The 26,252-nt window shown below is 28.2% G+C and overlaps 4 protein-coding genes across 5 annotated transcripts in view; 3 read left to right on the top strand and 1 right to left on the bottom strand.

The window, feature by feature from the left end:
- Positions 1 to 1,827, top strand: part of LOC119602229 (transcription factor SPT20 homolog) — a 34,878-nt gene extending 33,051 nt beyond the window's left edge. The window contains exons 4-5 of one of the 2 annotated variants that reach the window (XM_037953622.1): positions 20 to 1,166; positions 1,254 to 1,827. In XM_037953622.1, coding sequence (XP_037809550.1) covers positions 20 to 1,166; positions 1,254 to 1,378 — 1,272 coding nt within the window. In that variant the 3' untranslated portion in view covers positions 1,379 to 1,827. The remainder of the gene's footprint in view (positions 1 to 19; positions 1,167 to 1,253) is intronic. The other variant, XM_037953623.1, reaches the window with a different exon arrangement.
- Positions 1,828 to 9,520: 7,693 nt separating this feature from the next.
- Positions 9,521 to 13,638, top strand: LOC119602230 (membrane metallo-endopeptidase-like 1). The gene is made up of 2 exons (XM_037953624.1): positions 9,521 to 11,183; positions 12,534 to 13,638. Exons 1-2 carry the CDS (start codon positions 9,963 to 9,965, stop codon positions 13,536 to 13,538), a joined length of 2,226 nt encoding a protein of 741 aa, XP_037809552.1. The 5' UTR covers positions 9,521 to 9,962; the 3' UTR covers positions 13,539 to 13,638.
- A 3,717-nt stretch (positions 13,639 to 17,355) lies between these two features.
- LOC119602232 (mitochondrial transcription rescue factor 1) lies at positions 17,356 to 18,406 on the top strand. The gene is made up of 3 exons (XM_037953626.1): positions 17,356 to 17,736; positions 17,947 to 18,019; positions 18,078 to 18,406. Exons 1-3 carry the CDS (start codon positions 17,402 to 17,404, stop codon positions 18,279 to 18,281), a joined length of 612 nt encoding a protein of 203 aa, XP_037809554.1. The 5' UTR covers positions 17,356 to 17,401; the 3' UTR covers positions 18,282 to 18,406.
- Positions 18,407 to 18,427: 21 nt separating this feature from the next.
- On the bottom strand, positions 18,428 to 19,647 carry LOC119602231. The gene is made up of 2 exons (XM_037953625.1): positions 19,479 to 19,647; positions 18,428 to 19,424 (listed from the first exon to the last, which is right to left on the bottom strand). Exons 1-2 carry the CDS (start codon positions 19,574 to 19,576, stop codon positions 18,560 to 18,562), a joined length of 963 nt encoding a protein of 320 aa, XP_037809553.1. The 5' UTR covers positions 19,577 to 19,647; the 3' UTR covers positions 18,428 to 18,559.
- Between the last annotated feature and the right edge of the window lie 6,605 nt (positions 19,648 to 26,252).

Genomic DNA, 26,252 nt, shown 5'->3' on the forward strand with positions numbered 1-26,252 from the left:
GCTTTCAACTTATTTTCAGAAACAACCACAGACAACAAATTTCAATCAACAGCAACCACAACAACAACAGCAGCAGCAAGGAAATAATGTCAACAATTATTTGATTGAAAAGCAACGTGAATTGGAACAACAGATCTATCAATTAAAATTACAAGCCCAACAGCAACAAGAACTTATCATAAGACAACTAAAACTATTGGAAGAACAGGCTAAACAAAAAACCAACAACCCAACAAGTGCCACACTCTTAACGCAACAGCAGCAGCAACAAACTCAAAATTTGCCTTTAGTGCCACCACAACAGCAGCAACAACACCAACAAGAGCCAGGATTTACAATAAGACCTTCTATTGAATTTATACCAAATACACAATCAAAACTTGCCCCCAACTTTCCGGCGTACACATTAGAACAACAACTGCCCTTAAAAGAATCAAATGGCAAATATATAAATGGTTTGCAACAGCAAGGTTTTTCTAATAATATTGCACAACCACAAAACCAACAGCAGCAACAACAGCAACAACAACCACAGCAACGCTTGCCAATTGAAAATAATCCCATACAACAAGTTTTTAAGAAATTGCAAAATTTACAAAATTCTAATAATCAGGCTGCAACAAGCATTTCGAGCATACAAATTCAACCATCGAATCAATTGAATATTGCACCAACATTTGCGTCATTGTTGCCACAGGTGCCAGCCGAATTGTCGCTAGTGCAAGCATTGCCACAACGTAATTATCAACAATTTCAACAAAGTCCTCTTGTACCACAATATGTGACCAATGCTTTATTAGAGCGACAACAACAGCAACAACAACAACAACAGCAGCAGCAACAACTTCAACAAAATAGAGGACGTTTATTCCGCCAAGAGGGTGATACAGCAAATTTTGGTGTAAATCAAGTACAAATTCAGCCCAGCAATAATATCTTTACATCTTACAACCAACAGCAGCAGCAGCAACAACAGCTACAACTGCAACAAGCAACAAATAATTTTGATAATCAAAATTTCTATAGACAACATTTAATTCCTGCATTTAGTAATCAATTACAACAGAATGCTCAACAATTTTATCAACTACAAAATCAGCAACAACAGCAGCAGCCACCACCACCACCACCACCACAACAACAACAGCAGCCAAACACCCAAACAGGTAACAAGCATTTTCAACAACGATTTCATTGGAATCGTTACAATAGTTTTAATAATAATTTAGATGAATTTAATATAATTAATAAAGTTTTAGCTCTTAATCATGGTATTAATAATTTTGCACCACAACCACTCCTACCACCATCACAATCTTCAGCACCAGGCACGCAACCACTCGCACAGTCAGCACGTTTCAATAGCAATATTTTCTAAGCCAATGCCAAGGACAACAAACTGCAAGGACTTTAAACTTCTTCCGTCTGCTACAAACTATCTTCCATGTATTACTATTTTTTACCACTCTATCTCTTCTCTACTGTCGCAACTACTCTTTGCCCATTCTATGTATGCACTTTGTATTATAAACACTTTTAACCCAGCAAACAATTTAATTTTCGATTTCTCCAGTTGCCTCGACCACTTTTAATCAGCACAAATTTTTCCTATTACACATTTTCTATCTAAGTTTTCATTATACAAATATAAAATTGTTAAATTTAAGTTATATTAAGTTGACTTTTATGTTTATTTCATTTTTGTTTGTTATTGTTATATTTTATATTTGTTGTATTAAATTTTAATTATTTTATACAATTTGTTCTATAAAGAAATGTAACTGTTAATTTGTAATAATTTATTTGTAAAAATAAAATGTTTTTTATATAAAAAATTTGGGTCATGTAAAGGATTTTTTTCCAGTTTAAAGGGTTTGTATGTTGTTTTATTTTAATTGCTTAATTATCGAATATCACTTCCCGACATTATCGAATATCACTTCCCGACATTTTCCGCATGAAATTCGGTGGGAAGATTCACGTTCCTATAAAAGTTTCTTATATCGATTTCCATAACTGTATATGTATTTTTAAGTCAGCAATGATAGTTGAAGTAATTTTCTGAAGCGCACCCTATATGCGGGTAAAATCAGTTATGGATCAATCCTCAATAAATTTGGTAGATACATATATTTAAACTCGTATAAAACATATGTGTGTCGAATTTTATCGCTTTACTCGTATTTTAAGCCAATAATGAGCTTTAAAGACATTTCCTGATGGGAGCTTATATGAATTTCATCTCTACACTCGTACTTTTAAGCAAGTAATGAGCGTTAAAGTAATTATCCTTTATGAACCGAACCACATAAAATTTGTTAGACAGATTTTGGCTCGCATGGAACTTATGTGTGTTGAATTTCATCGCTATATTCGTATTTTAAAGCCAGTAATTAGCGTTAAAGTAATTTTCTGGGGGGTAGGGTCAATTATGGACCGATCAACATAAAATTTGATAGAGAGATTTTGGCATGAATTTTATGTATGTCGAATTTCATCACTATATTCGTATTTTTAAGCCAGCAATGAACGTAAAAGTCATTTTCTGAAGGGGACCTTATATGGAGGGTAGTCTCAATTATTGACCGATTCATATGAAATCTGGTGGAGAGATTTTGATTCGTATGAAACTTATATGTGTCGAATTTTATTGCTATATTCGTATTCTTAAGCCAGTAATGAGCGTTAAAGCCATTTTCTGAAGGGGACCTTATATGGGGGATAGGGTCAATTATTGACCGATCCACACGAAATTTAATAGAAAGCTTTTGGCTCGTAAGAGACTTACTTATGTCAAATTGCATTGTTATACTCGTATTTTAGGGAGGGAGATTTTGGCTCATATGTAGGGAGATTTTGGCTCATATGAAACTTATTTCTGTCGAAATTCATGGCTATACTCGTTCTTTTAAAACAGATATGCCCGTTAAAGCTGTTTTTCGGGGGTCCAATCGCCCCCCATATTGCCCAATTTCAATACCAACCAAACCTTACCTACAGAGAATATTTGCGGAAAATTTCAAACCCCTAACTCATTCCGTTCGGACCCTATCGTGTTCTCAACAGACAGACTGACCAAGAATATATATACTTTTGTGGGTCTATGACCAATATTTCGATGTATTACAAACGGAATGACAAAATCAATGTTTGAAAATAAGCTTACGTTTTCATCGTTCGCAGCTTTAATATGCTAGATAACAATCTATAAAACATACATTGACTAGACTAGTAGTTACAAACGGCTTCCTGATGCCGGAGAACAATCATTTTTGTCGTTATGTGTTTAAAGCCAAATTTGAATGAAGAATGGAAAATGGAAAAATATTTCCCCAAATAAGTTTTCCAGCCGCTAGAGAAATGTAGATCCTATAGACAAAATTGTAAAAAACATAATTATTGGGATTTTCGCTTTTACCGGAACTATGGGCAATGATCCTACAATATCCTATCTAGTCGTTTTAACCGATAATTCTGTTAATTGTAAATATCATGAAGCGATCCTGAAGAAATTAGTTAAAAAGATTTTGTTGTAACTATGTTAAATATATTTTAATATCAACTTTTTAAAAGACAAGTTTGAGACAAATTGAGTGGGAACTAAATATAAACCAATCCGAACAAAATAATGGTTCCACAATAAAATGCTGTATTGACAATTTTATGTGGGTATGTAGATATAAATTTAAAAAACATTTTGAATGGTTTGCGTGGCGACTAAGTGATATAATATAACAAATTTAAACATTTCAATGCGATCAAGAATATTTACACATATCTAAATCTATGCTGAATATGATTTTGAGTCGATTAATATTATTATGTTAATATGTATTAGGTTTGATGACAATAACTCACAATTTAGAGCTTTAAAAATTAAAGAAAGCATTTTGCAACGAGCCTCGTAAACATAAACATAACAATTGTGCAATACAATTACTTATTATCAGACCTACCGAACCTTATCAAGTTTTTTTTTTTTCAAATTCTACAATATTTTTTTTACCATAAATTTGCAAACCATACATAGTATTTTAAATTCAAAAGAAATATACATATCACAGAATTATAATGGATATATTTATACATGGATATATGTATATATACCAATTCAGCAGTTCATTTTTAATTTGAAATTAAAATTTTGATAACATCAGGGAAAAAATACTTTTTTTCATTTAATCAAAAACAAGAAAATGTTCAAGGTCACAAAACTATGTACATACTAGCTTTAAACTGGAACCAATCTAGGTTCATTTCCAAACATAATCGAAAGTCTGACACTGTTAACACTTTTAAATAATTTAGATGACTTTTGAACTTAAAGAGTAAATGTAAGACGTTTATATCATATGATTTAAGACTTTAAAAATTTTCTTAAAGATAAGGTTTATACCATTGATTTTAAGTTCTACGGCTTCAATAGAAAGTGTTTAAATTGGAAGTCTGTTTACTATTAACAAATCAGTTTATATAAAACAAAATCATCATTATCATTTACTTTAAACACTGTTTGTAAATAACAAATTTAAAATAAATATTTATAATTCATTCATAAAATAATAACGAAAATATTCTTATCTGTAATAAAAATATACGGCAGACTATTTGTAAGTTCTACTAAATATGTATTATTATTATTTACAAACTAATTAATATACAGTTCAAGTTGAAATTTAATCTGGTTTCAAACAAAATAGTACATTTGATAACTACTTATGCGTAAATTAAAAATGAAATAGAATTGCACGAGCAAATTTAATTCAAATATTTCTCAATGTAAACAATTAAAAATGCTCCTTAGAAGATAGGTTTAAATTTTAAAAAGTGAATAAATAATAAAAACAATGCTGCCAGATTGTTTAGTAATGAATGGCTTTAGAAATCTTTTGAGTTAGAAAGTTTCAACAAGAGAATAGTAGTAAAAATATGTATATCAGCAGTTGAGCAGAAATATATATTCTGCATTCCGATAGACAGAGAATTTGATTTAAACATATAAGTATATCATCTGCATGTATTTTTAAAATAATTTTCTGAAGTCCCCAGATATGTTCGGAATCCAAATCTTTAATAGTTCTATCACACACATTATAAATCAGCAAAACCGGTCCAAAAATAACGGGAATATGACCAAAAGGGAAATTCTTGGATTTTCTATTATTTTTCTAATTATATGGCACCAGAATATGCTAAAGGATTTGAAGTATCTAAAAAAATGTATGGCTACTTAATTACATCCCACACTAGCCTCTCCGGAGTACTTACCGATTTTAATAGAAATAGGTCGTCTACCACCTCGCAATGGAACCTGATTGGAATCTCGACAACATCCACTGGCTTAATATAGGTGCCTACTTAAGCATCTCCCATTTTGAAATTACCGGAGTATGTACTTCGTCGAATGTCTATGTAGAAATAATAATAAAAGTACTAGTATGTACTAAATTTTGAAGAGTTTTCCAGTCTTATGAAAGATTCGGAAATCATACCCATAAGAAAATAATGGAGCATCTCTAATGAAACTGCTTGGAAGGATACAAATTGGGACAGTTTCACCGAAAAACATCTACATAAATAATTGAATAACGAACCTAATTTCAGTTAGTTAGTTAATTAGTGGTAGTTAGTTAGGTAGTTAGTTAGTGTAGTTAGTTAGTCAGTTAGTTAGTTAGTTAGTTAGTTAGTTAGTTAGTTAGTAGTTCGTTAGTGTAGTTAGTTAGTTAGTAGTAGTTAGTTGTTAGTTAGCATTTCAGTTAGTTAAGTTAGTTCGTTAGTTAGTTAGTTCGTTAGTTAGTTAGTAGTTAGTTAGTTAGTTAGTTAGTTAGTTGGTTAGTTAGTTAGTTAGTTAGTTAGTTAGTTAGTAGTTTTAGTTAGTTAGTTAGTTAGTTAGTAGTTAGTTAGTAGTTAGTTAGTTAGTTTAGTTAGTTAGTTAGTTTTTTTTTTTTTTAGTGTAGTTAGTTAGTTAGTTAGTTAGTTTTAGTTAGTTTTAGTTAGTTAGTTAGTTAGTAGTTAGTTAGTAGTTAGTTAGTTAGTTAGTTAGTTAGTTAGTTAGTTAGTTAGTAGTTAGTTAGTTAGTTAGTTAGTTAGTTAGTTAGTTAGTTAGTTAGTTAGTAGTTAGTTAGTTAGTTAGTTAGTTTAGTTAGTTAGTTAGTTAGTTAGTTAGTCGTTTAGTAGTTAGTTTAGTTAGTTAGTTTTAGTTAGTTAGTTAGTAGTAGTAGTTAGTAGTTAGTTAGTTAGTTAGTTAGTTAGTAGTTAGTTAGTTAGTTAGTTAGTTAGTAGTTAGTTAGTTAGTTAGTTAGTTAGTTAGTTAGTTAGTTAGTTAGTAGTTAGGTGTTAGTTAGTTAGTTAGTTAGTTAGTTAGTAGTTAGTTAGTTAGTTAGTTAGTTAGTTAGTTAGTAGTTAGTTAGTTAGTTAGTTAGTTAGTTAGTTAGTTAGTTAGTAGTTAGTTAGTTAGTAGTTAGTTAGTTAGTTAGTTAGTTAGTTAGTTAGTTAGTTAGTTAGTTAGTTAGTTAGTTAGTTAGTTAGTTAGTTAGTTAGTTAGTTAGTTAGTTAGTAGTTAGTTAGTTAGTTAGTTAGTTAGTTAGTTAGTAGTTAGTTAGTTAGTTAGTAGTTAGTTAGTTAGTTAGTTAGTTAGTTGTTAGTTAGTAGTAGTTAGTTAGTTAGTTAGTTAGTTAGTTAGTTAGTTAGTTAGTTAGTTAGTTAGTAGTTAGTAGTTAGTTAGTTAGTTAGTGTTAGTTTAGTTAGTTAGTTAGTTAGTTAGTTAGTTAGTTAGTTAGTTAGTTAGTTAGTTAGTTAGTTAGTTAGTTAGTTAGTTAGTTAGTTAGTTAGTTAGTTAGTTAGTTAGTTAGTTAGTTAGTTAGTTAGTTAGTAGTTAGTTAGTAGTTAGTTAGTTAGTTAGTTAGTTAGTTAGTTAGTTAGTTAGTTAGTTAGTTAGTTAGTTAGTTAGTTAGTTAGTTAGTTAGTTAGTTAGTTAGTTAGTTAGTTAGTTAGTTAGTTAGTAGTTAGTTAGTTAGTTAGTTAGTTAGTTAGTTAGTTAGTAGTTAGTTAGTTAGTTAGTTAGTTAGTTAGTTAGTTAGTTAGTTAGTTAGTTAGTTAGTAGTTAGTTAGTTAGTTAGTTAGTAGTTAGTTAGTTAGTTAGTTAGTTAGTTAGTTAGTTAGTTAGTTAGTTAGTAGTTAGTTAGTTAGTTAGTTAGTAGTTAGTTAGTTAGTTAGTTAGTTAGTTAGTTAGTTAGTTAGTTAGTTAGTTAGTTAGTTAGTTAGTTAGTTAGTTAGTTAGTTAGTTAGTTAGTTAGTTAGTTAGTAGTTAGTAGTTAGTTAGTTAGTTAGTTAGTAGTTAGTTAGTTAGTTAGTTAGTTAGTTAGTTAGTTAGTTAGTTAGTTAGTTAGTTAGTTAGTTAGTTAGTTAGTTAGTTAGTTAGTTAGTTAGTTAGTTAGTTAGTTAGTTAGTTAGTTAGTTAGTAGTTAGTTAGTTAGTTAGTTAGTTAGTTAGTTAGTTAGTTAGTTAGTTAGTTAGTTAGTTAGTTAGTTAGTTAGTTAGTTAGTTAGTTAGTTAGTTAGTTAGTAGTTAGTAGTTAGTTAGTTAGTTAGTTAGTTAGTTAGTTAGTAGTTAGTTAGTTAGTTAGTTAGTTAGTTAGTTAGTTAGTTAGTTAGTTAGTTAGTTAGTTAGTTAGTTAGTTAGTTAGTTAGTAGTTAGTTAGTTAGTTAGTTAGTTAGTTAGTTAGTTAGTTAGTTAGTTAGTTAGTAGTTAGTTAGTTAGTTAGTAGTTAGTTAGTTAGTTAGTTAGTTAGTTAGTTAGTTAGTTAGTTAGTTAGTTAGTAGTTAGTAGTTAGTTAGTTAGTTAGTTAGTTAGTTAGTTAGTTAGTTAGTTAGTTAGTTAGTTAGTTAGTTAGTTAGTTAGTTAGTTAGTTAGTTAGTTAGTTAGTTAGTTAGTAGTTAGTTAGTTAGTTAGTTAGTTAGTTAGTTAGTTAGTTAGTTAGTTAGTTAGTTAGTTAGTTAGTTAGTTAGTTAGTTAGTTAGTTAGTTAGTAGTTAGTTAGTTAGTTAGTTAGTTAGTTAGTTAGTTAGTTAGTTAGTAGTTAGTTAGTTAGTTAGTTAGTTAGTTAGTTAGTTAGTTAGTTAGTAGTTAGTTAGTTAGTAGTTAGTTAGTTAGTTAGTTAGTTAGTTAGTTAGTTAGTTAGTTAGTAGTTAGTTAGTTAGTTAGTTAGTTAGTTAGTTAGTTAGTTAGTTAGTTAGTTAGTTAGTTAGTTAGTTAGTTAGTTAGTTAGTTAGTTAGTTAGTTAGTTAGTTAGTTAGTTAGTTAGTTAGTTAGTTAGTTAGTTAGTTAGTAGTTAGTAGTTAGTTAGTAGTTAGTTAGTTAGTTAGTTAGTTAGTTAGTTAGTTAGTTAGTTAGTTAGTTAGTTAGTTAGTTAGTTAGTTAGTTAGTTAGTTAGTTAGTTAGTTAGTTAGTTAGTTAGTTAGTTAGTTAGTTAGTTAGTTAGTTAGTTAGTTAGTTAGTTAGTTAGTTAGTTAGTTAGTTAGTTAGTTAGTTAGTTAGTTAGTAGTTAGTTAGTTAGTTAGTTAGTTAGTTAGTTAGTTAGTAGTTAGTTAGTTAGTTAGTTAGTTAGTTAGTTAGTTAGTTAGTTAGTTAGTTAGTTAGTTAGTTAGTTAGTTAGTTAGTTAGTTAGTTAGTTAGTAGTTAGTTAGTTAGTTAGTTAGTTAGTTAGTTAGTTAGTTAGTTAGTTAGTTAGTTAGTTAGTTAGTTAGTTAGTTAGTTAGTAGTTAGTTAGTTAGTTAGTTAGTTAGTTAGTTAGTTAGTTAGTTAGTTAGTTAGTTAGTTAGTTAGTTAGTTAGTTAGTTAGTTAGTTAGTTAGTTAGTTAGTTAGTTAGTTAGTTAGTTAGTTAGTTAGTTAGTTAGTTAGTTAGTTAGTTAGTTAGTTAGTTAGTTAGTTAGTTAGTTAGTTAGTTAGTTAGTTAGTTAGTTAGTTAGTTAGTTAGTTAGTAGTTAGTTAGTTAGTTAGTTAGTTAGTTAGTAGTTAGTTAGTTAGTTAGTTAGTAGTTAGTTAGTTAGTTAGTTAGTTAGTTAGTTAGTTAGTTAGTTAGTTAGTTAGTTAGTTAGTTAGTTAGTTAGTTAGTTAGTTAGTTAGTTAGTTAGTTAGTTAGTAGTTAGTTAGTTAGTTAGTTAGTTAGTTTGAAAGAAGGATGTATAAACATCAAATCCGAAGAAATACTCCTAAGACTCTATCGGATGGAACGCACCACCTCCGGAATACCTGAGTGGAACACTAACCTACCGGAGGCCATTTAAATTATGCCAATATTTTCCGGCAACAGTGGATAGGACTAATAAACTTATTGCAAAGTATCAAAAAAAGAAATTTCAAGTTAAATTTCTTTAAACTGACTTAGCAGCAATCTGGCATCTTCTCAACTCAACTCAGATTTAATTTATAAAAAATGAGATTAAAAAAATTAAAACAAAAATTAATAATAGAATTAAGAATTTGCTGCTAACATCAACAGTTTCAAAAAAAAAAAAGTGCTCTTCCGACAAATCAACCAGTACACACTCAACTGTTTAGCGGAACAGACCTTAATGGAATACAATACGAAAAGTGGGCTCTGTGAAAACTAAAGCGTACGAACAGAACAGAAATCGATCATCCATTACACGTGCTTTAAAAACAGTTGTTTGTAACTGTAATTGTAATACGGAAATATTGTTTGTAAACAAACGTCGTTTATAACAGTTATTCATTTGAATTTTAATATTAGTCTTAATTAATTTGTGATGCGGTCGAGATACAATAAATTAGAATACTACAAATAGAAAACATAGCAACAATTCAATTTGAAACAAATTAATTTAAAAGAATGTGATGATTTATGTGATAAACAAGTCAAATTTAATTCATTAAATTATTAAATAAAATAACAAAAAAAAAAGATTTATTTCATTAAAAAAAGTACCTCAATAAAACAAAAAATGATCAAGCGAAATAATTTATTTCTTTACGTCTCTATCGTACTGGTGACTACATTAAATTTATGTCTTTCGAAACCTACGACATCTGCCGGTCTAATCGATAACAATGACACTGAAATGAATGGGATCTCAGCGACAATTGTTAATGAGCTTGTTCACATATTGGGCGATAATAATGCGGACAACACAATCTCTAGTGAAGATAGTGATTACCGCAGTAATTATGCCGCCCAAATGCTGACATACATGAACCGTTCGGTATATCCGTGCGATGATTTCTATGAATATGCCTGTGGTAATTGGAAAAATGTGATCGAAGAACGACAGGCCACAAACAAACGTAATAATATTTTAGATATTACCTATAAACTGGCCGATATTGTGGAGGATCTTTTACAGCGGCCACATATCAATGATGTGGCACCCGAATATGCTGAAGTATTTGAATTAGCTAAAAAATTCTATAGCAACTGTATGACAGCTCAATTACATCCCATGCAAGCCTCTACGGAATACTTGGCGATTCTAAAAGAAATAGGTGGTTTTCCCGCAATGGAACCAGACTGGAATCCCGATAACTTTCACTGGCTTAATATGAGTGCACACTTAAGCAATTATGGTGTTAAAAATTTCGTCAATGAAGCCATACTACCCGAATATCCCTTTCCTCCCTATTTTAAATTACCAGAATTTGGTTTCGACATCGAACTACACTATGATACTATAGAAAATACTTCTTCTAATGCATATATAGAAAATGATAAACGTATGCGCGAAATTTTGAGCGTTTATGGCGTTGAGGAGTCTCGTATTGATAGCATAGTTAATCAGACATTTGATTTTCTAAAAGAGCTTTTAAAGACTAAACAACTTTTCAATGATGATGACTTTGAATGTGCTTTTCTATCCAATCTCATGGAAGAAACAGAAATCTTGGCCTTAAGAGAAAAATGGCGCTCTTATAATGAAATTGCTTGGATGGGTAAACATTGGGACAATTTCACCGAAGAATTTGAGGAATGCTGTACGCCCTGCTCTTATTTGTATGACAAAATATTCACTATTTGCGAAGAACACAAAGAAGCTGCTGCCAATTATTTATCACTGAAATTTCTCTATCACATGGATGCTCGCATTAACGATACGAAATTTCAAAAAGAATTTTGTGTTTTAAGTCTGAAATCATCGATGAAATATTTCTTTGATCATTTGTATATGAAGGTAGGTTGTTTATGACTCATTTTAGATTTTATGAAAAAACAACTTACTTAGTTTTAAATCATTCTATTGTAAGCCTGTTAATTAGTTAATCATCTTAAAAATATAGCAGTAATTAACATGAGATTTCTAATAGGTCATAAATAACTGTTGGAAAAAGTGGTAAATAGTTTTCAAGGTGTTAAGAGGGATTTTAAAAGGGCTTACATGGTATGTTATATATTTAACTGTAAAGCAATTAAGTTGATTGATTGATTTTTAAAGGCATATAATTTTAGTATGTAGTACCTATGTATATTATATTTATTTTCTATAATTAAATTTGTTACATCTCAATTTGCATTGATTAGTAACAATTTAAAACAAGTATAATCGGTTAAGTCCGACTATATGATAACCTACATCGACATAAACTTATTAAAGTTAATGATGGACCGATCATAAAAAATCTATAATTAATTTATTTGAGTAAAACATCCTACCATATTTAGAATTTTTAATATACCCCGAAAATCTTGAGGTATTTCCAACAAAAAGTATTTATACCCTACATCACTATACTGGGGAGGGTATTATGCGTTTGTGCTGATGTTTGTAACACACATTTTACCGATTTTATTTTTGAAAGGGCAATGGAAATCCTCCGGTTAATGATTAGTGTTCTAGTCTATTAAATCGGATGGGTGGGTTCGATACCCACCTAAGGCACTGGTAAAAGTGCGCAGACCCGATAGAGTCCTAGGTGTATTTCTTCGGATTTAATGTATGTATATTAGAGTGTCCCGAAGAACAGTCTTTATAAGAATCTAATGTAGGTATAACTCTAAATCGATGCGTATTAGTGTACTGAATACAAGAAAAATAAGAAATATATTTTTGAAAGGGGCCACAGATCCCTACAACATTTCCTAGTTTAAACTTATTTCAGAGCATGTACACAGAGGGAAAGAGAGGTATATACACGCCTGGTACCAAATTGACACCTAACTGTTTATAATTTTTCAATGCCTACCACGTTTGTTAACATTTAGACAACGGATGTGTATAAAATTTAGATTTCGACAACGAATTGTTGCAATGTTGACAACGTATGTATATATGTTGTCGTACGTATGTATATACTTTGACAACGGATGTTATTGAAAAATTATAAAGTCCTTGGTGTCAATTTGGTACCAGGCGTGTATATTTCCTTTTCCCCCTGTGTATCGAAACTTGTTTTCTCTTCAATCCAATTCGTCAGCGAATATCTGTGAAGATATGATCTAATAGATTTTTTTATAATTTTGGAACATATATAATAAAAAGAATAACAATTCCAACTAAATATATATAATTTTTCCATCTTTTCAGCTATACTTCAGCGATGAATTGCAAGAAGAAGTAAGCGCTCTCATCAAAGAAATAAGACAAAGTTTACGTTTAGTTTTACAAGAGGCCAACTGGTTGGATGAGACCACACGTAAAGCAGCACTGCTTAAAGAATCTACCATTGCCGAGTATATAGGACGCTATGAAGACAAGAATGTCACCAAACGTTTAATAGAAGAAATAAAGAGTTTGAAATTTGTAAATGGTAGTTATGAGGCGAATAATTTAAATTTGCGTAAATTCAAACAGTATATGACACGTTTCAATGGTCTCAATTTTGAAAATTTGGTTAATACTACTAAACCTTTGGATTTATTAGTTGGCATGCAGGTTAACTCATTTTATTATAACTTAGACAATTCTATTTATGTGATGGCGGGTACTTTATTGCCACCGGTTTATAATAAGGCCTGGCCAAATTCGCTGAAATTTGGAACATTAGGTTATTTGATTGGTCACGAATTTACACATGGCTTTGATACGGTGGGAGCAAATTATGATGAGGCTGGTCAAGCCAATTACTGGTGGTCTTCCAAATCGGGCAAAGTCTTTAAGGAACGTTCGAAGTGTTATGTAGATCATTATCAGAGTTACTTAATACCAGAGATCAATCGCAATGTTAATGGAAATCTAACAAATGATGAAAATATTGCCGATGGTGGAGGTTTGCGTGAAGCTTTAATGGCCTATCGTCGCTATGTTAAAAATGTTACCAAAGACCTTGAAACGATTTCCGCTGTATATAAAGAAGAACAAATGCCCGGCTTAGATTTGTCGCCAGAGCAATTATTCTTTTTGGGTTTTGCTCAACTGTGGTGTGCTTCCTACAAAGAGGCCGACTATTGGGAAGAATTGACAAATGAACATACAATCGATAAATATCGTGTATTGGGTGCTGTATCGAATAATGCTGATTTTGCAAAAGCCTACAATTGTCCAGTGGGCAGTAAAATGAATCCTTCATCTGACAAATGTCAAGTATGGTAGTCATATGAGAGTTATTAGTTTTAGGTAAAATTAGCATAATTGTTATTGTTAAAACAATATCTATTTGTAAATAAAAAATTATATTGTTTTAAAAAATATTTAAATTTAAATGGTTGTAATATACTTTATTTCAGAATTAATTGTTTCGAAAATTATATGATAGATATTTTTCGAATGCTGCTCTTAAAAATAAATTAAAAATTATCGAAAATTTTATATAAGAAAATTTATCGAAATTATAAATTATTGAAATTTTTCTATAGAAAGAAAATTTATTGAAAATTTTTTATAAAAAGAAAATTTATTAAAAATTTTCTATAGAAAGAAAAGTTATCGAAAATTTTCTATAGAAAAAAAATGTATAGAAATTTTTTATAGAAAGAAAATTTATGGAAATTTTCTATAGAAAGAAAATATATGGAAAAAACATTTTCTATTAAAAGAAAATTTATTGAAAATTTACTAGAAAAACAAAATTATTGAAAATTTTTTATAAAACGAAAATTTATTGAAAATTTTCTATAGAAAGAAAGGTTATAGAAAATTTTCTATAGAAAAAAATTTATGGAAATTTTCTATAGAAAGAAAATTTATCGAAAATTTTCTATAGAAAGAAAACTTATCGAAAATTTTCTATAGAAAGAAAATTTATCGAAAATTTTCTATAGAATGAAAATTTATCGAAAATTTTCCATAGAAATAAATTTTCTTTCAATAGAAAATTTTCGATACATTTTCTACAAAATGAAAATTTATTGAAAATTTTGTATAGAAAAAATTTATTGAAAATTTTCTATAGAAAGAAAATTTATTGAAAATTTTTTATAGAAAAAAATGTATTGAAAATTTTCTATAGAAAAAAATGTATTAAAAATTTTCTATAGAAAGAAAATGTATTAAAAATTTTCTATAGAAAGAAAATTAATCGAAAATTTTCTATAGAAAGACAATTTATCGAAAATTTTCTATAGCAAGAAAATTTATCGAAAATTTTCTATAGAAAGAAAATTTATCGAAAATTTTCTATAGAATGAAAATTTATCGAAAATTTTCCATAGAAAGAAAATGTATCGAAAATTTTCTATTGAAAGACAATTTATCGAAAATTTTCTATAGAAAGACAATTTATCAAAAATTTTCTATAGAAAGACAATTTATCGAAAATTTTCTATAGCAAGAAAATTTATCGAAAATTTTCTATAGCAAGAAAATTTATCGAAAATTTTCTATAGAAAGAAAATTTATCGAAAATTTTCTATAGAAAGAAAATTTATCGAAAATTTTCTATAGAAAGAAAATTTATCGAAAATTTTCTATAGAAAGAAAATTTATCGAAAATTTTCTATAGAAAGAAAATTTATCGAAAATTTTCTATAGAAAGAAAATTTATCGAAAATTTTCTATAGAAAGAAAATTTATCGAAAATTTTCTATAGAAAGAAAATTTATCGAAAATTTTCTATAGAAAGAAAATTTATCGAAAATTTTCTATAGAAAGAAAATTTATCGAAAATTTTCTATAGAAAGAAAATTTATCGAAAATTTTCTATAGAAAGAAAATTTATCGAAAATTTTCTATAGAAAGAAAATTTATCGAAAATTTTCTATAGAAAGAAAATTTATCGAAAATTTTCTATAGAAAGAAAATTTATCGAAAATTTTCTATAGAAAGAAAATTTATCGAAAATTTTCTATAGAAAGAAAATTTATCGAAAATTTTCTATAGAAAGAAAATTTATCGAAAATTTTCTATAGAAAGAAAATTTATCGAAAATTTTCTATAGAAAGAAAATTTATCGAAAATTTTCTATAGAAAGAAAATTTATCGAAAATTTTCTATAGAAAGAAAATTTATCGAAAATTTTCTATAGAAAGAAAATTTATCGAAAATTTTCTATAGAAAGAAAATTTAATGAAAATTTTCTATAGAAAGAAAATTTAATGAAAATTTTCTATAGAAAAAAAATTTATTGAAAATTTTTTATAGAAAGAAAATTTATTGAAAATTTTTTATAGAAAGTAAATTTATGGAAGATTTTCTATAGAAAGTAAATTTATGGAAAATTTTCTATAGAAAGTAAATTTATGAAAAATTTTCTGTAGAAAGTAAATTTATGGAAAATTTTCTATAGAAAGTAATTTTATTGAAAATTTTCTATAGAAAGTAAATTAATTGAAAATTTTCTATAGAAAGAAAATTTATTGAAAATTTTCTATAGAAAGAAAATTTATTGAAAATTTTCTATACAAAGAAAATTTATTGAAAATTTTCTATAGAAAGAAAATTTATTGAAAATTTTCTATAGAAAGAAAATTTATTGAAAATTTTCTATAGAAAGAAAATTTATTGAAAATTTTCTATAGAAAGAAAATTTATTGAAAATTTTCTATAGAAAGAAAATTTATTGAAAATTTTCTATAGAAAGAAAATTTATTGAAAATTTTCTATAGAAAGAAAATTTATTGAAAATTTTCTATAGAAAGAAAATTTATTGAAAATTTTCTATAGAAAGAAAATTTATTGAGAATTTTCTATAGAAAGTAAATTTATTGAAAATTTTATATAGAAAGTAAATTTATTGAAAATTTTCTGTAGAAAGAAAATTTATTGAAAATTTTCTATACAAAGAAAATTTATTGAAAATTTTCTATAGAAAGAAAATTTATTCAAAATTTTCTATAGAAAGAAAATTTATTGAAAATTTTCTATAGAAAGAAAATTTATTGAAAATTTTCTATAGAAAGAAAATTTATTGACAATTTTCTATAGAAAGAAAATTTATTGAAAATTTTCTATAGAAAGAAAATTTATTGAAAATTTTCTATAGAAAGAAAATTTATTGAGAATTTTCTATAGAAAGTAAATTTATTGAAAATTTTATATAGAAAGTAAATATATGGAAAATTTTCTATAGAAAGTAAATATATGGAAAATTTTCTATAGAAAGAAAATTTATTGAAAATTTTCTATAGAAAGAAAATTTATTGAAAATTTTCTATAGAAAGAAAATTTATTGAAAATTTTTTATAGAAAGAAAATTTATTGAAAATTTTCTATAGAAAGAAAATTTATTGAAAATTTTCTATAGAAAGAAAATTTATTGATAATTTTCTATAGAAAGAAAATTTATTAGAAATTTTCTTAGAAAGAAAATTTATTGAAAATTTTCCATAGAAAGAAAATTTATTGAAAATTTTCTATAGAAAGAAAATTTATTGAAAATTTTCTATAGAAAGGAAATTTATCGACAATTTTCTTTAGAAAGAAAATTTGTCAAAAATTTTCTATATATAGAAAATTTGAAATAAATTTTGAAATTTTAAATTTTCTTTATATAGAAAAGTTAAAAAAAAAAATTAATCGAAAATTCTCTTTATGAGAAAATTAATCGAAAATTCTCTATATGAAGAAAATTTATCGAAAATTGTCTTTATGAAGAAAATTAATCGAAAATATATACAAAGGAAATCTTCCATAAAAAGAATCCATCGTTTTTTTATAGAGATTTAATTTAAAATTGTCTATAAATAAGTAGAGAATTTATTGAAAATAAACAAAATTTACCGAAAATTTTATGTAAAAAGAGAATTTCACGAAAATTGTTAAAAATTTCAGAATTTATGGATAATCGATAATTTTCTATAAATAGAAAGCTTATCGAAAATGTTCCATACAAAGGTAATTTAAAAAATTTCAAACAGAATATTTTTTATTGATTTGTTTGTATTTTTTCGGCAACCATCCCACAGTGCTACTTTAATTGAACAGCTGTTTTACTATGCCGCTGTCAATAATTTTAGGTTAAGTTTACACAACAATATTTTTTAATTTTTGTGTTTATAGACAGTAGTTTTTTAGAAAAAATGTTAAGACTTTATATTTTTAAACAATTGCCAAGAATTACTCTAGTGTCTAGCGCTAAACTTGCAACTACAGCTTCAATACAATGCTGTGATAGAAATAAAGTGACACAAAACGCCAGACAACTTCCTTTTAAAACACCAACGAGAAACATATTCATATCATCTCCCTTAGAAAAATACAATCGCAAATCGGGAGCTAAAGATGAAGAGACAGATAGTGAAGATGAAGCAGATCCAGAATTTAAAGACGAAAGAGATTCGAAGGTGATAAAAACCAAAGTAAATTCATTAAGAGCCGATTTATTGTTAAAAGCCGGTCTGGGTATAGCAAGGAAGTAAGTTTTTGATACCCTCTCTCAATGCACATTTCCAGTAATAAACAGATTTAAAGATTTCAGTAAACATTATTTAGAAAAATAACAAAATGCTTTGAATTTTTATTAGAATTTGCAAATCTGTCTAGTTCTGGAATGTTGTACATGCATACATATTTGTTTAAAGCACTCCTACGTAGATATATTATGTGTTATTTTTATATATTTTAGCAAAATTGAAAATATCTTTTATGAAAGCAGAATACGGGTAAACGGCAAAAAGTTAGCCAAGAAGAGTGTGCAGGTGGGTTTTTGGAATTTCATTATTTCAGATTAATTATATTCTAAACATTTCCTTTCAGCTCTATGAAGGCGACGAAATTGATGTTATTCGCGGCTTTAGTCAACAAAATCCTTCTCATCTAGTAGTTTCGCGAGTGATAATACTGTCGGCCTCTGAACGTGAAGAGGGTTATAGTGTAAATTTGAGACGTTATAAAAGTTTACTAGTGGAAAATTATTCGGGTGTCAATGCCTTTAAATCATCGGCTGTAGCAGATCATTAGAAATTAAAGGCAAAATGGCAAAATTTAGTTACTTTGTAAAAGACGAGTTTAATAATTATAAATTGTGTTATTTTAATTAAAATCCCACTCAAATACAACTTAATTTAAAAAGTTTTTGAACAACATCAATGTTTGTTTTCATAATTAGTTGTATATTAAATGCTGTCCCGACCCATAATATAACAATTTACTGGTTATATCATGGTCCCGGCCTAATTTTGAAAATAAAATGTGTAAATGAAAAAAATTTTATAGAAAGACAAAAATAGATTTTCAGTTTAATTTGTTGGTTTCTTCTTTTTATTCTTTTTACGTTTCTTTTTGGGATTTTTATTTGGATTACCTTTTATCTTGTGCACCGTTAGATTCTTATATTCGCCAAGGAAATCATCCGAATTCTCCGAAGCATTGTCATCATCAAATGCATTAATTTCTGCAGTAATTTTTAATTCCATCTCAGCAGCATCCACTTCCATGGGTTCGATTTCTTTAATAACTTTTGAAGTTGTTGAAGTGGGAATTTTATTGATTATTTCCGATAAAGCTTCTACAGCTTGATCACCGTCCAACTTATAATCCCCTGTAACTGGGTTGTCTTTGCCAAATGATATAAAATCTCCCGACCAAGATTTTACTACACTCTCTGTTGTAGTTTCGTCTACTAAATCCTTTTTAGTTTCCTCTTTAATTTCTACCGGCTTCGTTTTTTTAATTTTCTTTTTTAAAGTTTTTTTAACTATTGCATCCACTTTTTTAATTTTAGCTGGTTTCTTGCACTTTTCTACCCATTTATTTAGCTCTTCACTAATTGCCAACAAATTCTTGGGAAACACCATACACAAAGCTTGTATACCAAATAATTCCTCTATAAAATTTTCCAATTTGGGTTGTGCATACACAGGTTGAGTTTCATCTTTAGTTTCTGCATTTCTGGCTATTAAACTTATAATATAATTTGGTTTGATACTCAAAGATATAAAGACACAGCTACTGGTTTGATTGTTGATTTGTCGCAGGGAGCTTTCCAAACCCAAACATATACCTTTCTGGGTGGCAAAAGATCTAGGTTCCAGTTTACTTTCTTTGATGGCATTTTGTATTAAAGATTTGAGTGTAAGCAGTTCATGTTCATCTAATATAGGACTAACAAAAAGTTTAAATTATTAGGAATTAATTAGTTATAATTTTCCGGCTTACCATTTCGTTTTGTTGGGATTTGCAAGTATGGCTTTTAATTTTGGCAAAAGTTTTTGTTTACCTTTTGTTTCTTTTGCTTTTATTTTAGCTAAACTCATATTTATTTCTAATAAAAATAATTTTCTAAATCGGCAATAGAAAACATTGACGCGCACATGTGTTTGTTTTGATTTTGTCAGGTAATATGTTCAGTGTAAGAGAAAACATATGTTTGCAGTGTTGCCAGTGGCAAAGACTATTTGAATATGAAATAACAGTATTTAACAAAACGGTACCAAAAAGTTTAAATTAGTACAAATGATAGAAATTTCACGTTTATAACGTTTCAGTGTATTATTTGTTTCTGTTTTTATATCGAGGGACTATATTCAATAGTCGCTATCTGTCATTTTTATGAAAATGAGATTTTGATGGCAAAATATTCAGCAAACTATCGCGCATCAGTGATATAAATTTCAAAGAAAAAAAATATTTTTTTGGCAATTTTATAGCATTTTTTAAATTTCTCTATCTTAAAAAAAGAAAAATTCTGAATGCAAAACTCTCTATCTTATCCAAAAATTGCTTCAAACTCGATCCCTTTGGATAATTTTCTGTTGCAAAACAAGTCTTCTTAATAATTTGGACATGCTGAACACAAATCCGTCAAAATATTTAAAATCGGTCTAATAGTTTTTGAGATATCGCTCATTATGATACTAATTAAATCAATTTTATTGTCGTGTTTAACCATATAACATTGATTTTGGACCAAAACATTATAATCTGTTGCTTTTTCAACAATTTGGTTTCTTTTCCTCCATTAAATTGTATAAAATATAATATTTATTGATTTTAATTCAAATAAAAATTTTATGTTTCCATGAAAAACTCTCTATCTGTTGGTTGAATGAACATTTTCGTAGAAAAATAAGCTCTATCTGATATAAATTTGTGAATAATTTTGTAAATAATGCAAAAATTAAATTCTTTTTATATAATGGTTTAGAATATGGTCGTAAAAATATATTGTAAAAGAAAAAATTAAAAAATCTTCACGAACTAGCGAAATAAACAGTTTTTTTGCTCTCCTGAAAACTTGTATTATTTTAGATAGAGACTATTGAATATAGTCCCTCGATATGTTATTCTATCAGGACAATATTTTTAAACTTTTTTCATCGATAATGGATTTTTATATGAAAAATCTATAATGCTAATAATTCCCCAGTCGAAAATATAACAAAAGTTGGTTATCAGTAATATTTCCCATCAAATTTTAAATTTTAGATATTTTTTTACTTAGATCTTTACATGGATAGAAATGTAGGCATATAATAGGCCGGTAACGCGACCCTAGACCATCTAGTAATAAAACTCCAATAATTAATGTTTCACAAAATTACCTAATTAAAAAAAAAACAATTTCTTATAAAGAAACATAGATGATATATTATATATTTGTTTATTTTGTCTTAAATATCAAGTTATACTTAAAGCTTATAGAAATTTTAAAATTTCAATAAATTATATCTAGCATTAGAACTATGTGCTTAAAACTAAATTATTTTAAATTTATATGTAATCATAATCACCCAATGATGGCATTACATCGGTGGCATAAGTAAATGTCTTTGCTTTACGATTTGATCTCTCCTCATTTTGTTGATTTTCTGTATTCGATTCAGAAAGTTTTGTTAACAGTGATTTTGACATATTATCAATACTTTCAGATTCTTTACTAGATTTTTCAGACTCTGAAATTGTTACATCAGTGGAATTATGTATTTCAGAAATTTCCGTTGTAGTTTCATTTATGTTTATGGGCATGGAAGTGGTGGTTTCTACTTTTTCGGGTTCGGCGGTTGTTTCTGAAATTCCATTTATGGTTTCTTTCAAAATTTCAGTTGTTGTTTCTGGAATTGGGGTTGTTGTAGAATTGAGTAACTTTGTGGTTGTTTCACTCAAGTATGATTCCGTAGTTTCATCAGTGTTTTCCATAACTTGAGTAGTAGATTCCATTATTTCAGATTCCGACTTGGCTGTAGAGTTTTCCAATATTTTAGTTGTAGTATCTAAAAACGATTCAGTTGTCACTTCTAGAGCGATTGTAGTTTCAGAAGCACCAATGATTTCCGTCGTCGATTCTTCCATAACTTCGTCGGTTTTTGTTACGGTTTCTCCTAGAGTTTCTCTTGGAAACTCTGTAGAACCTGCATTGGTATGTGAAGGTTCTGATGAATCTATCATTATAGTTGTTGCCTCAACTATTTGTTCCGTTGTGCTGTATTTAAATGGTTCATGATTATATTCGGTTGTAGTTTCTTGAATTGATTCAGCAAAATTTGTAGTTGATTCAAATAGTTCCGCTACAGTTGTTGATTCCGTTGGTGGTTGTGCTTCTGTTGCTACTTCAGGAGTGATTTCACTTTGTGTAGTTGAAAAAACACCCGAATTTTCTGTAGTGGATTGTAATGACTCTAAATTGGATCCATTAGTTGCAATTTCCTCTGGTAATGTAGTTGTTGTTTCATAAATTGAAGGAGTGGTGGTGGTGGAATCCGGAACAACGTTAGTTGACGATTCAATTAAAGATGAAAAGGTTGTCGTTGAAATTTTATTCGAAATGTCTGTAGTTGAGAATTCATCCGTTTGACTTTCAGTGGTATATTCTAAAGGACTTATAGTTGTAGTCATTTCATATACTTCAGTTGTTGTATCACCAGATCCAGTTGTAAAGGAATCGAAACCGCTTGTTGCTGTTGTTGAATCAATATCAAATATGTTAAGAACCGTAGTTGATTCCATTATCTCTGTTGTAGATTCCTTTAAAAATTCATCGGTTTGTCGTTCCGTTGTATTATCTGTTGGGCTTAGAGTTGTGGTACTTTCATCAGATATATTATAAGCTGTATTTGATTCCAATGGTTCTGAAAATTCGGTCGTATAATGTACCAGCGGATTCATAGTTGTTGTTTCATCGTATACTTCAGTTGTGGACTTAGTCGTATCCAAAATTGTAGTTGATGTGACTAGTTCTGTTGAAAATTCCTCGGTTTGGCGTTCCGTTGTAAATTCTATGGGATTTATAGTTGTAGTTCCTTCATATACTATAGTTGAATAACTAGATTGAGTTGATTCTACAACAGAATTATCATCGGTTGTTGTAGACATCTCAATTGAATCCATTGTTTCTGTTGTTGCTTCCATACCCTTTATGGGTTCTGTTGTAATTTCTTTATTTAAATCTAGTGTTGATTCTACTGTGGTCATTTCCAGTACTGGTAAAGACGATGTGGTACTTTCTACTTCTATTTGCGTTGAGCTCTCCTGAGCTTTTGGTACGTCGGTTGTTATTTCAATCTCAGTAGTTGCTGACTGAGAATTGATATTTTCAGTTGTAAACTCTTCGACGATAGGCAAAGCAGTAGTATTTATTATAGCGTTTTGTTCCGTATAATCGATAACTTCATTATTATTAGCAGTTGTATTCTCATATTTTTCAGTAGTTGTCGAAATTGAAGATTCCGTGGCTTCAACATCAATATTTGTCGTATTAATTCCTTCGGTTGTTGAAGACTGTACAGTGGCCAGGGTGACATTTTCTATGATATTTGTATTTACCGTACTGGTTACGAAAATAGTCTCAGTGGTACTACTTATACCATGGGTTTTATTTGGTACTTGTTGCAGCGAATTGAGAGAATTCAATATATTTTCAACATAATCTTTGTTATAAATAAATGTTGTCTTTATAGGCCTGTAGGGCTTATATTGTTTATAATTATAGGGTTTTAGATTTTTTATATACTGCTCGACAGTTTTAACAAAATCTTCACGAGTTTTAAATAAATTGTAGGGATGCTGTCTCGATTCGACCAACTTCCCTGCACCTTCAAAATTCTTAGCTATTGGTTTTAAAAACTGTCTTGTTACTCGGCCATAATTTAAACAATTGGCCGTTGTAATTATCAGGAATATGATAAAAATCTTCGATGTCATGTTGAAGATAGTGTGAAACGTTAACTGTTGAGGTTTTCTACTTGTCTACTGCTTTAAATACTGTTGATTATTTTTTCTTTAAAACACTTTTACCTGTATACCTTTAAAAACAAATCCCTATTGTTCTTTACTTAATGCCTTTTTCATTGTAAAAAGGGGTTTTTCCCTTTTGTTCAAATACTTTCAAATTAAAAGATTAAGTTCCTTTTTTACCTGTGCCTACTTTGACATTGCAAAACTATGTAATAGATGCAAGATGAGAATGATGTATTTTTAATTTAGTTTTATAAAAAAATTTAAGATGTTTACAGGTATATTTTATTGTTTTCTATAGCCTTCTAAGTGGGTGGCTTATTTTGGAAACTACTAATGAGAAATAATTCCAGTTGCATTGGATTTTCGGAATTATTATTATAACCATAAGAATTTAAAAGGGATACTTAGAATATATTGAAATGCATTTGGGAAAAGCCTATTGTCAAAGGAGTGTGTGAATGTTTTAGGCATATGCACGTGAAATAATAATTAGAGTAACAAAATTTTCCCAATTTGTATTAGTAAGAAAATACTTCTATTATTCTTATTAAAATAAAATGGAAAATATCACAATCTAGATATAATTTTGAATGAATTTTTGTAATTATTAAAATTATTGAATATAACGTTAAATTAGAAAATCATTATTTTTGTCACATTGTGACAAGATTATAAAAAGGGAATTTGTATACTCCTCACGAGACCTAGTTTAGTCGAATTCTTAATATATCCAAAAATAGTGGATTTTCTTAAAAATAATTATTTCTAAATATTGTCGGATTTCAATATTTTTAAACTGAAATTTCTTTATTACGATTTGATTTTTTTAACGACATTGAAAGACAAACTCATCTACTATTTAAAATTACACTCTTGAGCAAATTTATGGCGCCAAATCATGAAATGATAGAAAACAGTCCCTTGAAATGAATCATATTAAAAAATATCATCAAAGAAAATTTGGATTAGAATTTATTGGTGATCAATATGGTAATGAATTATGCACTACCCTAGCTCCTAGTTCGATAAATTTCTTCAAGAAAAAAAACCAAACAAAAAATACATTTAAAATCAAAATCTTAACATTCGGATAATTATTTGCGATTTCCAAAAACTTTTCTCCTGACTAAAGAATTTTATATTTAAATCTAGTAAACGAAGAGGATGGATGATGAATAATATTATAGTCAAACTCTTTTATAGCGAATTCTCGGTTATTACAAACTATTTTTCAAGTGCCGACATTTTGGTAACTATTTTCATACAAAAACATTTATTATAACAAATGCCACTTTATTTTTTTTTTTGTTCTACAAAAGCTTCATCCGTCTTATTAGAAACTTTGCTTATAACGTCCAATTTTTACTGCTCATGCGGGAGTTCGTTATAAGCGAGTTTGACTGTATTCAAATATTAACATTGATTTCTACTACGTATTTAAACGTTATGTAACTGTAAAAATAAGTTTTGTTGAAACGAAAATATGTCTACCAAATTTTATGACAATCGAAGCATAATTCACCCTAAACCCATATGAGATCTTCTTCAGAAAATGACTAAAACGCACAAAAATGGCTTTCAAATGTAAATGTAATAATGGAATGGAACATTCTACAATTTTTTTTTTGACTCCTTCATAACTTAACGAAAAAGTAAAAAAAATGATTTGAGTACTTTTTGGATATTCGGACGTTTAGGGGATGAAAATTGTACATATTTTTGGTACTTTTTTTAGAAAACATCGTTTTTGGTTTATTACAATACAATATAAGTATATGTATTATGTATGATGATTACATAATAACGGGATCCCTCTACGATATTGCAATTTTTTAGAATACAATTTGTATTTCATTAATGGGGAGGAAAAAAGTACCGAAAGGGGGTAAAAATTGATTTTATTCAAACACAATGAGTCAATTTAGATAAAATTTTTAGATTTAGAAACACTAAATATGCTAATAGGGTTTTACTTGGAACCCCGGTAGCAAGTGATATTTTTAGTACTTTTTCGTTCTCCAACTGGTGCTTTTTGAGTTTTCTATGATATTAAAATCGAAACATGAAGATAATAGTAAAAATACTTTTAGGTACTTTTTCGTTCTTCACTGGTACTTTTTTGAGTTTTATTTAAAATTAGACCTAGAAATATGAAATTAGGCGTGTAGGGCCCCGAGTAATTGGGATTTTTTGGTACTGCAAAATAATTCCAATGGATCTGCTGGCTGCCATGTTAACGACGACTGCTATTGAAAATAAATTAACTTTTGTCATCTCGTAATAAGGTACTCAAGTTCCCAACGAAAATTAAAGTTTGGTTCATTATAAGATACCTTTTCCCAAAATTTGTGTCCTTAAGCCAATGTTTGATGATTTGGATCAAATAATAAAAAGAATTTTTTTTTAAGTTTTTCCTATTTTAATTATATTTCACGTAAAGGAATGATAATAAATTGTGATATCATGTGAAAGGTCTCTGAGAGGCGCTTTTAATGGCGTATTATAAATTTTTAATAAAATTAAAAAAACTAATTAAAATGTTATTTAGATTATTAAAAATTTTATTATATAGATTACACTATGCGGCAAAAATATAGGCCGATCCTCATAAAACTTGGTGAAAGGATTTGTTTTTAGTTTTTAAGTATTAATCGAATTTTAATTTAAAAATTTTTTTTTCCATTGCTGCATAATTTCTCACACAACTTTTGAGCTTGCTCTGTTTTGTTGTTATAAAGAATATATTCCAAAATCCCA

Source organism: Lucilia sericata, unplaced genomic scaffold (genome assembly GCF_015586225.1).
Source record: "Lucilia sericata isolate MDLA Ls3-8-SP2 unplaced genomic scaffold, ASM1558622v1 Contig000215F_arrow, whole genome shotgun sequence".
NCBI classification, from domain to species: domain Eukaryota; kingdom Metazoa; phylum Arthropoda; class Insecta; order Diptera; family Calliphoridae; genus Lucilia; species Lucilia sericata.

Coding starts and splice junctions, on each gene's coding strand:
- LOC119602230 (XM_037953624.1), top strand. CDS start 9,963: ATGATCAAGCGAAATAATTTATTTCTTTACGTCTCTATCGTACTGGTG. Junction 11,184..12,533: donor TTGATCATTTGTATATGAAG/GTAGGTTGTTTA, acceptor CCATCTTTTCAG/CTATACTTCAGCGATGAATT.
- LOC119602232 (XM_037953626.1), top strand. CDS start 17,402: ATGTTAAGACTTTATATTTTTAAACAATTGCCAAGAATTACTCTAGTG. Junction 17,737..17,946: donor GGTCTGGGTATAGCAAGGAA/GTAAGTTTTTGA, acceptor TATATATTTTAG/CAAAATTGAAAATATCTTTT. Junction 18,020..18,077: donor TAGCCAAGAAGAGTGTGCAG/GTGGGTTTTTGG, acceptor ATTTCCTTTCAG/CTCTATGAAGGCGACGAAAT.
- LOC119602231 (XM_037953625.1), bottom strand. CDS start 19,576: ATGAGTTTAGCTAAAATAAAAGCAAAAGAAACAAAAGGTAAACAAAAA. Junction 19,425..19,478: donor AATCCCAACAAAACGAAATG/GTAAGCCGGAAA, acceptor ACTTTTTGTTAG/TCCTATATTAGATGAACATG.